The sequence below is a fragment of the Camelus ferus genome, chromosome 8 (assembly GCF_009834535.1).
Source record: "Camelus ferus isolate YT-003-E chromosome 8, BCGSAC_Cfer_1.0, whole genome shotgun sequence".
Classification (NCBI taxonomy): domain Eukaryota; kingdom Metazoa; phylum Chordata; class Mammalia; order Artiodactyla; family Camelidae; genus Camelus; species Camelus ferus.
The window spans coordinates 30,738,000-30,753,034 of record NC_045703.1 but is presented as its reverse complement, the minus strand read 5'-3'; the positions used below and the strand labels follow the sequence as shown (position 1 = coordinate 30,753,034).

The 15,035-nt window shown below is 34.6% G+C and overlaps 2 protein-coding genes across 3 annotated transcripts in view; one reads left to right on the top strand and one right to left on the bottom strand.

Moving 5' to 3' along the window:
• Window positions 1-15,035, top strand: part of WASF1 (WASP family member 1) — a 123,249-nt gene that overhangs the window by 9,465 nt on the left and 98,749 nt on the right. The gene's annotated exons all lie outside the window — the stretch shown is intronic.
• Window positions 288-15,035, bottom strand: part of CDC40 (cell division cycle 40) — a 44,382-nt gene continuing 29,634 nt past the window's right edge. Inside the window, exons 8-15 of the mRNA XM_006187409.3 lie at window positions 14,752-14,826; window positions 12,840-12,885; window positions 10,641-10,742; window positions 9,496-9,611; window positions 9,106-9,239; window positions 4,881-4,957; window positions 3,262-3,406; window positions 288-2,244 (exon numbers count right to left, since the gene is read on the bottom strand). Of these exons, the coding sequence (XP_006187471.1) occupies window positions 2,067-2,244; window positions 3,262-3,406; window positions 4,881-4,957; window positions 9,106-9,239; window positions 9,496-9,611; window positions 10,641-10,742; window positions 12,840-12,885; window positions 14,752-14,826 (873 nt within the window). The 3' untranslated portion in view covers window positions 288-2,066. The remainder of the gene's footprint in view (window positions 2,245-3,261; window positions 3,407-4,880; window positions 4,958-9,105; window positions 9,240-9,495; window positions 9,612-10,640; window positions 10,743-12,839; window positions 12,886-14,751; window positions 14,827-15,035) is intronic.

Below are 15,035 nucleotides of genomic sequence, written 5' to 3'. Positions count from 1 at the left end.
CCACTCATTTGCGTACTCTAAAATGGGTGCAATCATGACTCAATGCCACCACTCAGTGAATAAATACGGAATGCGTTAAACTTAATCTGTGTGCTCTGAGGGTACTGCCCTGAATTTTTATTATTTATTTAGAATAAAGCCATTAATATACCATATTAATAAACCATACTCACCTCTAAAGCATCATTTCTCCCCATAAAAATCAAAATGACCCATTCAAAATCTGCAAATGGTTTAATTTGGTGTCTCAACAGAGTTAAGACTTAAAAGGAGACTAAGAACAAAAATTTTGATAACACTTTCTACAAAAAATGCTTTATTTAAAAATATGATCTTTTAAAAAAGAGACAACTTTTATATACAGTTCCTTAGTTTAGAAACAGTTTAAAACACAATAAAATAAACCCAGATTTAGAAATTATGATTTGTAACATACACAATACTGGTGTCGAACAAGATAGTTTAAATGTATGATTATTTTTGTCCCATCATATTTCAGTAATTCACATTTGTTAAAACCAGTGGTTGGGACTAAAGAAAAGCTCTTGTCTGAATTCTTTCCTCTTCGGGAAATGACAGCCACCCTTCCTGGCAGATATAGAAATGGCAGTGGCTAGGCAGTGTATTCATATTTCTTTGAGTGCCCATGTGTCCAAAAATATCTCTACCACATTTATTCTTTTTCTATTTCCTTCTTTGAAATTTATTTTTATATGGCTATAAAACCTGGTCATCTACACCAGGTATTTTTTCATTTTAACGTTTAAAAATGGGAGTTCTAAGAGCAAGGAGCATGAACTGCTCTTGATAGCAAAGAACTCATGTCCCTAGGATATCAGCACTCAACATGATTTTGGTCTCCAAGTTAGCACTTTGAGAAACTACGAACAAATCTTTTATAGCATGGTACTGAAATATTTCACAACACATTCAAACATCTAATATAGATTTGTAATAAAACAGGAGAGATGGCTTGTCAAACTAAAGTGCTATTAGCTATTATATTCAAGAAGCTAAATTCACAATCTGAAGTTAAAAAAAAAATTTTTTTAACCAATCACAGTCCTTGCTTCTCAAACTGGGAACCCTAGCTATCTTTCCTGGAGTGTCAATTTTACCCAAGGATTTAGAAAGAAGTTAAAATTTTTTTTTAATCTTAAAAAGTTCTGTTGAATATGTTCACAAGCAAAATCATAATAATCTTAAAGATAAACCTACAACTTCAAAGAAATTACAAGATGACACTCTGAACTATGCCCTCATATCCATTCTCCTATGAGGAGTATTTCAGTAGTAACACCTGTGAAGCAATGACCTATGAGACCCTGATTTCTCAAAGTGTAGCCACGTCCTTAGTGGACAGTAAATACAAATACAATTCAAAGTCTTGATTCATTCTCTTGAGTTCCATCTTCAAAAATAATGTAATTCTCTAATTATGGATAGTCCTTTCTATACTGATTAAGAAGAAAATCAAGGAAGGAACTCTGGACTGATTTTTATTTTACATTGTTTAATAATGAGAGGAATGCTGTAGTCAGAGAAGATTGTTGGCTTACAACTAAACAAACACAACATAGGTCATAAAACACTAGAACTCCTGAATCTGAAAGATTAGAACTTGACCCATTGAAAATAATGGGAACATTGTGGGTGATTTTATCCATCTTTCAGATTCACATTAAATTATATCATCCCTCTTCCTTCCCTTTTTGTGGAAGAGGTAAGCCACTAGGGATTCTTTCTCAGCTCCAAAGGGATCCTTTCAGTATGTCATAGGGGTAAACCCAAACTGCCTGCCAACAACAACTGCTTGTCAAATAAGAAAGTCAATGGTCATTCTCTGTATAAATAACACTTACAAAGAACAAAATGAAATTTCCAATGAAATTATATGAGTCAAATTTACATAGCTTTTTTTTTAAACAATGGGTCAGCTTTATAAGGCCATGTAAGAAGATCATAATCTGTAAATCAAGTTGCCATCCAACACATTTAATAGTTAAATATAGTTAAATATGACACTGGATCAAAAATGATCCTGGGTAGTTTAAGGATTAATCTCATTAATCCCACAATTTAATGAGACCATCCCAACCACAAGTTATGACTTTAGATGTTTCATGAGGATGCCACACTGCGCCTATACACACTTTATCATGAGCTTTAAATCTACTGTAGAGTTTTGTGGTCTTCCAGTCCCAAACGTTTAATTTTCCATTTCCATCTCCTGAAATCACATAGCTGCCATGGGAAGAAAAATAAATTCAAATTATTCAAACATCTAAAACCAGTAAAGTGGATGAGGAACAGAGAAAGAGTCTATCTTTTTCACCTTAATATATATATATGTGTGTGTGTGTGTGAATATATAATACCCAGAATAACAAGGTGGAGTATAAAACAGTCTATAATTTAAATTTCTATCAAAAAACCTCCCCATTGAGTGACCAATCTAAGAATAAAAATTATTTTTAACTTGGAAAATTGGGAGACCCAGGGGCCACAGTGAATGCAGTATCACAATCCCTCTCTAGACAGTCAGAAATAGGCAGGCTAACCAATTTCACACAGAGCCAGCAAACACATGTAGACCCATACAACCATAGTAGCTCTACCACTTTCCAAATTATTTTTTGGCTCCAACAGCTTTTAAATATGTCTAAGACTGACTCAGAGGTAGGAGTCTAAGTCTCAATTTCCAGGCTAAACATACAAGTTTACAGTGATTTCTGAAATTACTGATACTCATTTATTTTAGCTAATGATGGGGGAGGGAGGAGATGAATGCGGCTTCTCTCAACTCTAGGCTTTACAAATTTAGTGTGACCTAGAAACATTCAGAAGCTGGATTTGAGGTTTCAGCACAGAAAAGCTGTAGTGAAGTTGTTAACTTCAGCCCCATGATATAGGATTAATCCTTCTGGTGTTCATTCAACCACAGCAATATAGTGATTATAGTCCTCCTAACCTTGTTTAGAAAAGCAGAGAGAAAGTGAGATATTGCCTTACAGACAGGGATTCATTATGAAGGTAAAGGGCACAGAACTAAACAATAGAAGGAAACATACTGAAGAAATTAAAAAAGCCGAATGCAGTTGTCATAACTTGTTCTTGCCTTTTATCTGGCATTTTGATAACCTCCACAGTTCTCATACAACTACAAATGTGAAAGTGATTTGTACAGTGCTATTATTTGTATAGCAATAGCTTATATTATCATATTTGAATATCAATATATATGACAAGACTTAAACTTACCTCATGTCTGGTGAAAAGTCTACCTGACAAGCATAGCCAGCTACCATATGGCCCTTAAAAATTTTTTTCTTATTTAATCTAAATCTGTTCTGTGCTCCAAAAATTAAGATTTGGTTGTCCATCGACTGGCATGCCAGCCATTTCCCTGCAAATTCAATAAATGAGACATTTAGAGCAAGACTGAAAAATTTAAAAAGACATTATTTTAAATATGTTCAGTCATTAGTATTCTTTTGTTCCCAAAACCTTTTAATAATGGGAAAATGAATTTACCATACCACCTAGAAAATGTTACAATTTTATTGCTGGTGAGAGGTATTTACATATAAAGTAATGAATGTTGCTCATACAATCTTGTATCTTTGGCCACTTTTGCTATAAATTTCTTTTTTGTTTAAATAAGGATATACATAACTCTGAGTTTAGTGTTAATAGAACTCAATTAGCTTTATGAATGAAATTAATTTGTAGTGAGGATAGACAACAGAACCATGGAAAGAAATCTATTTATGTTAATTATGGAAAGAGGAAAAACAAACTCTACATGGGAAAACCTAAGATTATTAAATAGAACTGTACAAAAAAGATATGATTAAAAGAATTCTAATAACTGTTGTGGGCCACATTATTTTCATCTGCCAGGACTCCCAAAGCCCCTAGAGCCTAAACTGCAGTAACTTTGCATCCTATATATTTGTAGATATGATTAACTAAGGGACTAATCCTAACAGTGCCCACAGTCTGAGTGGGTAAATGGCCTTGTTCAAGATGGCACAGTATTTGTAATGGATGTTTAAAAAAACGCACATGAAATGCAGATGCACAGTGATAAATATAACTGTATACAATATGGTGATTATCAGAAAAGGACTCAACTAGGCTGTTCTTCTCATAAAAATCATAGGGCATTTGACAAATGATCACTGATTTGTTTGTGACAAGTACCCTGAATGGAAGAACAAACTCTTGCTCTTCTTCCTTGCTCTACACTCACAGTAGCTATGTGAGTCAATAGTGGCTTTGATGACAAGGCTGCCCACACATCACATCCTCTACTTTAATACCCTGATGGTAGAGCTAGAATTGTATCAGTCTGTCTGTGGTACTTGTACTTAAAAAAGGCAATGGGATCATTGAATAGAAAACAGTATTAAATAGATACATCTTTTTTATTTTTGCCTGAGAAAATCTTTTATAGTGAATTTGCTAAGGTGTTCTCATTATAGGGAACCAGACCAAAATTTCCTATCCCTAGAAGAAAAATAGCTTCTAATAAATCACTAAATGGGTTTTTGAACATGATTCTGTTGGAAGGATAATTATTAAAATAACAAACAAAAAAACCCGATTCTCTAATCGAAACCCTTAGATGCTTGGTCAATGCTGGTTACAAATCATTGGTTCTTTTATTTTTAATTAAAAAAAAAAAAAAGAATGGATGACATGACGCACATAAAAATAAATGAGTGATTATTTCTAATACTGAAAAGATTTCCTTATACAAGTATGGCACTGTGACAGACCTCCCCTAGGCGGGAATGGCCAAGGTTCTTTTCAATCTAGAAATCACACTGTATCTTAGAAGCTCATTTAAAAACACATTCTATCTACTAACTCACCATTTGGAGACAGAGTCACTGCAGGCATTGAGTGCATACTGGGTTCAGCTATATACTTGAAATCCACAGGTATATCCCTAAAAATTAAAAACAGCTTATCAGAGTAGTTTTTTAAAGTACTGTTAGAATAATAGTCTCTGAAACAAAAGAGATACTCTTGAAATTAGATATTTAATAAAGCTTTCATGAAACGTCCTAAAGGAAGCAAAATCACAAAATGACATTCTATTGCCTACTATAAATCTTTTACTTTCCAAATGACTTTCCAGGATAATTATAAGTGTCAGTGATTTAGTTTTCTGTCTCTATTTGATTTAAACTTTGGCCTTTGTGTTAAAAAAAAAATCTGTTACTAAGAGTTCTTTAATAATGAACTCATGTAAAAATATACCGTGGTAGGCAGAAGCAAGATGTCTGAGGCAAGCCTACAGGAAGTATTTTTATTTTACCTGCCAGTCAACCTTAACTTGTTACTCTGCAAGCAGGTGAGAGTGCTAAAGAGCCTTCAGCAATGCAAATGGATGGGAGGCAAAGCCATACAGGGATCTGGGAGCAGGTCAAGCCCATCCAGAAATTAGATTAAGTACTTGGTACCTGGACATCTTCTATTTTCATTTTACATGTAAAGTATTCCAAATGTGTATGATGTAGGAGAAAAAGCATTTTAAAAATTCTCATGTGAGTGATACAAAGGATAAAACAAAAATCTAAAACCGGTCACCTAAATCTAGATCCATCCAAAGTTAAGTTCTTTTTGTTCTTAATATTCTCCACGATAAAAATTTTTTTAGTAATTCTGAAGGATTTTTGTCTTGCTGCTTTTCATGTGACATCAGAAATATTTTTTTATAGAGTAATGTTTTGGAAATGTAATTTGATAATACAAAATATAAAGCAGCAATTTCAATTTCAAACTATGGTTCAAGTTCAAAGACTGATTAATTTGAAAATAACAATAGTAACAACAATAATAATTTGCCTTTAAGTAAGAATTTTCTCTATCCATCTATCTACCCAGAAGAAGCAAATGACTGGAAAAAACCTCTATCGGAGTCTCGTTAGAGGAAAACATTTTCAGGTATAACCTGGGGAGCAGTATCATTTATCAAATCTCCAACCCCTTATACCTCTAAGGTACCAGTGAACGTTGACATTCAGAATGACTCATATGTATTGAGAAGAGCCCTCAATCTTTTTAAAAAGGTTCTATTGTTTTTCTTTCCTCATATTATTAGTGGCTGATAATTTTATAACATGAATTAAAACATAAGATCATTAAAAAATAAATTTACCATCGTTCATATCAACCAATGTTTTACTAAAAGTAAGCAGAAACATTCAAATAGATCACTTATTTCAAAGACTTGTGGTACCCTGAGCTCTAGAACAAGAAAAGAATCCGAATTCCCTACGAACTTCATAACTGCTAGTAAAAATGTCTGTCAGGCGCAGTTATATTTAATAAATAATAATTAAATAATTGCAAATCAGTATAATAAGCCAGTAACTTATGTTACAATTAATCTTCAGTCTGGAAATGAAATCATCCAAAAAAAAAAAAAAAAAACCTAACAAAAGTCTATGAAATTTTAAAGATAAACAGTAGTCTCAACCTCTGTAAAAGTTTCTTTTAAAAATATTTTAACGAAAATAAATGCCTTTGGGAGAAAACATGACTATGATACCTCATGAATTTAGGCAATTAGAATACCACAGGATGCTCAACATCTAACTACAATCTTCTCTTCTCCTCTAAAACTGTTTATAATGGTCTTAGTTTGTATTGTATTGTTTAAGGAAACCCAAGTTTCCTTTGGATAAACCTGGAGGGTGTTATGCTAAGTGAAATAAATAAGAGAGAAAAATACTGCATGGTATCACTTACGTGTGTGGTCTTTAAAAAAAAAAGTCAGACTCATAAAAATAGAGTAGAATGGGGTGGGTGGGTGTTGGGGTGGGTAGAGAATTAAGCAAAGCTAGTAAAAGGGTACAAACTTTTAGTTAGAAGATGAGTAAGGCCTGAGGTTCAACTGTATACCATGGTGACTATAGTTGATAACACTGTATTGTATAACTGAAATTTCCTAAGAGACTAGAACCTAAGTGTTCTCATCAAACAAAAAAGTAAATATGTGAGGTGACGGATATGTTAATTAACTCAGTGTGAAAGGGCTAATTAATGCATAATGTATATCAAATCATTATGTTGTACACTTTAAAAACATTACAATTTTATTTGCCATTTATACCTCAATAAAGCTGGAAAAAAAAAAGAAAAAAGGAAAAAAAAACTTTGGAATCAGTCTGATCTAAGTTTGAATTCTGGATCTTTCATGTCTTGTGGAACCTTGGGCCAGTTACTTAACCAATCTCAGTTCCCTTATCTATAAAATAGGGATAGCAGACGCACCTATCTTATAAGATTACTTGCCCATTAAATGAAACAGTTCATGTAAAATGCTTAGTGTGCCTGGCACATAGAAAGAGCTCAATAATGTAACTTCATTAATAATTATGGCAATAATGATTTCCTTAGACATTCAGTGCATACTACATGCCATACCCTGTGCTGATGCTGGGGACAAATAAGAGAGGATGACTGACACATGGTTAGGAACTTGTCAGGGAAGAGGAAAAAATTAGCACTAAAAGGCTGTGGGAAGCAAAGGGCTGCAGAGATGACAGAGAAGAAGCATCTAATCTCATGTCAGGACTGGTTAGGAAAGCTCCAGTAGCAAGTGAGAAGTAAACTGAAATCTATAGGATGTCATCATTCATAATGAAATTATATTATGACTCTTAGGAATATTTCTTAAGCTCTGAGAAGAAAAAAAAAATGCTAACATCAAACTCTTTAATCAAAATATTTTGCTGACCAATGCTGTAATTTAGAAAACACACACGTTCTAAAAGCCCTATAATTGGTGCATCATTTATTTACCCATTTCTTTTATACGGCGACACATTTTAAAATGGAGCTGAAATATCATATGAAGGTAGAAACATCTGAAAGTTTAAGCATAATCAAACTGTTAAAGACAAACAAAACAAAACAGCTATAGTTATGCTAAACTATCTAGTTTGTTGTGCAAGTGGTCTAAATTGGCTTATATAAAACTTGATGTCCACATCAGGTTCTCTGCATATAACATCATTTCTCAAGTAGGAGAGATCTTAGTTATAATATAGTCTCAAACAAGGACCTTAAGAATGATGTTAAGACTACATTTAAAATATAGTCAACTCTCCATTAATTGGGGGTAATTTGGAGGGGTGTACTGGCAGTGAGTATGGGAGAAACTGCAGTTAAATCACATCAAATCTTCAGTAACCCAAACTGTCCTGACAATGGTTAGGGATCTGCTCACCCCCAGACAGACTCAGTTTCAGGAGGAAACTATTGCCTGTAGTTCAAGGCTTCTTACTTCCTAAAGGAGAACAACTTCTGGGGGTGGGAAGACACTTTCTAGCCACTGCTAGGCTATAACCATAGTTGAGCTGTGCTTTATAACTGACTATGAAAACAAATATTCATTCTAACAAAAAGATTATTATGCATTGCTTTGGAAAATCAATTATAAAGTATGATCAATGATATTCAGTGAAATTAACTTTAGTATTTCTTCACTTTAGAAAAGTGTCATTCTCTAGGAAAGCAAAATTAACCAATATATTCTGATTATACTGTACAAGTAAAACATTTGTTTCCTACCATAATGGGCTATGAACAGTAGGACATAAGGGTGAGGACATGGGGCAGTTCAGTATTGAATAATCAAAATGCAGACATTAAAAAAATTAAGAGATCTTAAAATATTTTATTGGGTTGGTTCTAAGGCCAGGATCTTAGGCTCAGTTCCTAGCATAAGCAATACAGTATATACATTTGTGACCCCTGCTTTTTGTCAGTTATTTTGCAAAGATAAGATACCTAATAAAGCATGTAAGACAGCACTACACAAACTTTTCACTATTGCAAGAAAAGTGACTCAAAATACATATCCTTTAGATAGATTATCCAAGGACTATAAAAAGTAGCATGTTTAAATTTTTATTTTCGTATTCTGGATACTTGAATAGTTAAAACAGTTTGATTGGCCAGAGATCATAGTTGTAAAAATATTCAGATTGCAAAGATGGTTGCATATTATCAGGCTTTGTCTTTGGCTACAAAATTTAAATTGTTTGCTTGATATAAATCAGATTTGCGATGATAAAAACTCACCATTCCCAAACTCTTAGGCTTTTGTCATCAGATGTGCTCACAAATCTCCTATTCTCATCGACAAAAACAATGGTGTTGACAGCTCCCAAATGCCGATCATACTCCTGCACAATTTCTCCACTTCGAATGTCCCACTGTATATCAAATAAGAGAAAGGGTCAGAGATAGCAGTGGAACACGTTTATGAAAACAAAGATCATAATTATGGAAAGTGAAGAAGGAAAAAAGATCTCCAACATCATGTTTTTATAAATTTAGTTTTTTGCTAAGAATAGAGTATTAGCAGTCCCTAAAAGTAACAAACATTAAACAAGTTAATATTCCTTATTCCATTCTCTGACACAACATAAAGCTCAGGAATCTTAATAAAAATATTGTCAAAAGACTTACTTGCACAATCTTTTTATCAGACATCCCAGCCACAAAGAGATTTTGCTTATCTTCATCAGGATTAAATTTCACACAATAGGGTACTTTTCTGTTTGTAAACCTTGATATACACTGTCCTGAAACCAAAGACCCAAGTTAAAGTAGGTAAAATGAATCTGACCACTTAAAGACAATCCTGAGGTTAAGTTAAGATCTAGAGATCATCTACTTAATGTATTTTGAAGGGCAGCCTATTTGTTCTTTACAGTAAACTACACTGTTCCTTTTCAAAGATTTTTGATGATTAAAAATATTTTCAAAAATAAATCTGTATCATCAATTGCAGAATAGACAAAGCTCTCCAGGTGATTACAGTATGCAGCTAGAGTTGAGGACCACTGCCAAAGAGGTTAAGAGTATGGGTTTTGGCATTAGAGAGAGACTGGTTTGAACCTAATTCAGACATTACCAGCTGTGTGACCCTGGAAAAGATACCTTGTTATGTCTTGATTTCCTCATCTACAATTTATGTATAATTTTTAATAATAAATAATAGTATTTTTCTCACAGTGGTATTTTAAAGGTTGAATGAGATACTACATGTAAGTGCTTAGTACAATGCCTGGTAAAGTGTTCAATAAATATTAGCTATTATCTTGACTCTTGAAAATTGGTAAGATGAAAGATGGTTCTCTAATTATGTAAAATTATACTAGCCACAATGTACTGACATTAATATGTGAATATATAAAACCATCTGCCCATGGAAGTTCAGAGCTACATTTTAACCAACTGGGACAATTAAATTGAATTCTGTTCATTAGACATTTATTATGCTTCTATTATGTGCAATGCAGTGTGCTAGGTGATGTAGGGGAACAAAAAGATCAATTAAACAGTCTTTGGAAATTTTCAAATTTCCTTTTCTATCAATACTTTTGCTTTATCAATTGTATTTGATGGAAACAAACTTTTATAGTTTCATAGTGAAAAAGCTACTTATATAGCTGAGTTTCAACTCTACATTTTGTGGTATTAGCTAATAGTCAATGATACGAGAATCAGCAGTTAGAGGAGGTAACATTTTGTCACAGATCAATCACATTGTTTCATTTAAAAATGGTAATTTATAAGATAAATATGTGTTAGTGTAAGTGAGCTCTTACCTGTCTCAGTGTCCCAGAGCTTAAGATACCTGTCATAAGCTGCGCTGAGGAACTGTGTCCCTGCAGTATTAAAGCAGATGTCCCTAACAGCTTTACTGTGACCTAAAGGCAGAGACAATAGAAATGGAGGTGAGGTGAAGTATCTTCTTTTAAAATATAAGCAACATAAGAGAAATAGCATTAAAGAGTATTTTTCAAGGCACACTGAGTCAAAATCACTGGAACCCCACCTCCTGATTTACTGACTCAGAATATGTGGGCTTGGGAATGTAGGTGGTTTTCTTCCCCATCTTTGAAAATCTCCTCAGGTGATTCTGATGTCTAACAGTTAGGAAAGAACCAAGAGAAAAGATCTAACTTTTTTTTTTTTAAAGTCTGTCATGGCACTCTCTTAATATGTAATACATCCAGCTGATGACTGAACAGCCAAGAATTTAAGGAAACATAATAGGCCAATTATTGCCAACAAAGGAGACATTTTGAAGGTTCCTTCTCAGATTACTTGCCAAGCTGGAGGTGAAAAGAATGTGACCTAAACCTGAAGTTCATGAAAATTGTAGCCTTTGTTCAATAATTGTATATTTGTGACCACATTACCAAATTTCATAGAAATGGACTCAGAATCTGAGACTAAATCTTTTTGAAAACAAATACTAACTACTGTTTAGTCAAAATGGCTTTTGACAATAAATTAATTTTAAGATGCTTTGCTTGGAAATCAATCTTGCCAGACCAATCAACTCTTCTGAAAGTTCAGGAACGAATAAAATGTGGCTAAATGAAAGCACAAATTTCCCTTTTTAAAAAACCATCTCACCGTGACCAAGACTGCCAAGTACAGTTGTGCAAAATGTGCATGACACAAACTGTCAGCCGCACACAGAAGCCCTGTACCATCACCAGTGATGAACTCTAGTCACGCAGAATGTACTATGGCAGTTAGGCATTCTTTCCTACAGCAGGAGTCCCAGTCAGAGCTGCTATCATCTTTCTAAGCAGGAAATTTTCAGTTTTCCACTGAAAAACTGTCTGTTAGGGCAGCAGAGACAGATAGGGACCAAATCCCCTACATAGCAGGAGACATTTCGTTCTCTAGATGCTGTTGAGAGCCTTCCCACAAGTCGTCCTTTAGGCTGCCCCAGCATCTTGGGCAGTATTTATTTGTGCGGTGAGGCCCTAAAATCATAACAAAGCACTGCAGAACGAACTCCCACTGAAATCTAAAAACAGAGTCACTACAATTCACACAAAGGGTCTTCAATGTGATTTAGTTTAATTTGGAATGTAACCAGCCTTCACACAAAATCTAACAAAGAATAAACTGTTATCTACTAACAGGGCTAGTCTACCACAAAGCTGCCCTCTTTTTGGCCTTCTTTCCCTCAAGGAGTTCTCTCAGTCTTATCCTTTTATCTGCTTTTGTTGCCAATTCCCAACCTCTCTTCAGAGCTCAACATCTGGCTATCTAGTTGCTACTGGACATTTTCATCTCAATATCCCAAAGGCAGCTCAAATTCAATGAGTCTGAAACCTCACCATCCTCTTATGGTGAACTGTACCACCATTCATCCAGCCACCTGGGAGTCACTCTAGGTTCCTGCCTCACTGTTACCACTCATTTCCAGTTACTAAGTCCAACTGGTTTTAACTCTTGATGGTTCTTTCCTCTCCATCTCTGCTGCTTTAATTCACGCTTTCATCAGCTCTAATCCACACCAAGGAAATAACCTTGTAATTCATTTTCTTGCCTCCAAGCCTGTCTCACCAAAGCATCTTCTGTATTGCCATGGTGATCTTTGTGAACTTCAAAGCTGATCATGCTGCTTTCCTTAAAGAGCTGTTCGGTGGTTGGCTTCCCAAGGCCCCCAGGATAGTCTGAAGGTCTTCCACACTCTGCCCCCTCCGCTGCTTTTCTCCACTTTCATCTTTCACCATATTCCACATGTTTAACGATTCTGAAGTACAAGAGGTTCCCCCAAAGCAACGTGTTTTCTCATACCACTTCTGCTTTAGCTTCTGCTGCTCTCTCTTCCTAATTCTCTTTGTCTATGTGGGGAGATTTACCCCTCCTTCAAGACTCAGCTCAAGTCTATGAAAACTTTCCTTCATATCAGGGTAGTAAAATTACTGTCAATGATTTATCTTAGTTTAAAAAGTCTTTTCAAACAGATTTATAGCCAGAGAGAAAAGAAGTATTACCAATAAATGTTCGCAGACAGCGCCTGTCTCCATAAACCTCCCACAGCTGGAGAAAAAAAATTACACAAATATTAAATTTAATACAAGACTTCGATAAAATGACAACTTTCAATCAATAACAAAAGTCATATGCCAGCCATGTGTGTGCATAACTGTGTGTACAGAGGATTTAAACAAAGGCATTACATGTCATTAAACATACTGCTTGGTGCTGCTAGTCTGTGTTGCACTATTTGGACTACACACACACACACACATACACATACACACACATACACTTTAAAACTAAACTTTGAAATCAAGAGAATTTAGATGGAGCTTATACAGGTGGTTTTCATTTTCTTCTTTTCTGTATTCAATATATTTTCTATGATGAAAAGTTTCTACTTACATAATACTATGAACTACATTTAAAATTCTTTAATGTTATTAAAACTGCCATGTTTATAACATTTTGGTACTGATAGGTTTTTTTTTTAAACTTTTCTGAAGTATTCAGTATTATAAAAGCTATTATGAAAATGATGACCCAGACTAAAATGTAACAGGCTCATAATTCTTATCACATCTAAAGTGAATACATACAATAGCTTCGAAACTATCTTTATTCTTGCCTGCCTCAAATCCAAGCCTTAACAGTGTTGCTAGTGCTCTAAAATAGAAAGCACTGCCTGGCCACCCAAAGCCCACAGGATAAAGTTTCAGTTCCCACAGGATACCAGAAAAGGACCTGCAGGATCTGGTCCCTCCCTTATGACTGCAGTCATTCTGTGCCTCTTGGATTCTATACTCCAGCTATCACAAAACCTGTAGTTTTCAGCACATACCATGAGATTCATTCTGTTCACTCCTCTCAGACATATTCTACTCCCTATGCTCCTATTACCCTAGCTTAGTCACCTTCCTATTGGGGTAAGCTTCTTCTATGAAACCAGAACACCTTGCACCTGCCTCTACAACAATCGTTTACATCATAATGAAATGATCCCCTTAATAACTTTTTATCCACATTCTGTTGCAAATAATAGGTAAATGTTTACAGACATGGACTAATTTGAATTTTATGCTTTTTTAATTGCTTCTAAATAGAACTTATAGTTTGTACGAAGTAGAGGTTAAAGGAAATAAGGGTTTTTATTCCAAACTGTTGGTCTGTCATATAAGTCACTACGTACAGGCAAATGCCTAAATGGTTGCTCTCATCAAAAAAAGTTGCCTTTTTTTTTTTTTAACTATCCATGAATTATTTACAAAGAATAAAATTTTCATCAGTAAACTTTCCAAGTCTCAAGAGCACTATAGGGTTGATATTTATTGATCACTATAATGATCCGGAAACAAGACACCAAAAAGATACAGATTTAAGTTTTTAAAAGGCTTTTCCATATTCAACTTGACATGTATTGGCAACTGAGTTTCTTCTACCACACACTCTATAGCTAAGCGTCGGTTAAAGGTGGAGCTTCTCAAGACCACAAGTGGGAGGAGAGGCTTGGGGCATTTCTCCTACTGGCTGTAGAAGGGTGAATCGCATTATTTACTCTCTAAAAATGGGACTTTAATCATATGTCCTCTCTACTTTTAAGGTACTGAGAAACAAATGAACTCAGTTACATTATCCAAAACCTCTATAAAAATGCATTATTAGTGATGAAATATTTGTGTCTAAAGCCAAAGTGATTATGTTCTAATCAGCTGTCTAAGCTTACAAAGAGCCTAGCCAGTTGGACCACAGAGCATATCTGAATCAACATGTTTGGAAGCAGTTCCTAAATTGCTGCATTGACAGGGCCTAAGAGAAGATAATTATCCTCTAATTGCCTAACAAACTCAGATTTATTTATAATTAACCAAATAGATTTAACCAAAGCACTAGCTTTGTAGCACTTCTACTCTGTTACTGAAAACTCACCTTAATTTTACAGTCCATGGAACAAGACAGCAACAAATGGCCAGAGAGAGGGAATAATCTGACTGCACTGACACCCTGTAAAAAGATATTACAATTATCAATCAGAAGCATTCAAAATATCAGATAAAGTTAAACAGAAGGGAAACACACGTCACCTAATTTACTACTTTTCTTCATTCTAAAAATCATGCCCCAGAATAACCTTCATTAGTATTGTAAGAGAAGCCCTTATTGACACTAAGCTCTTCAAGATTTTTTTTAACCTTTATTATTGACTTCCTCAC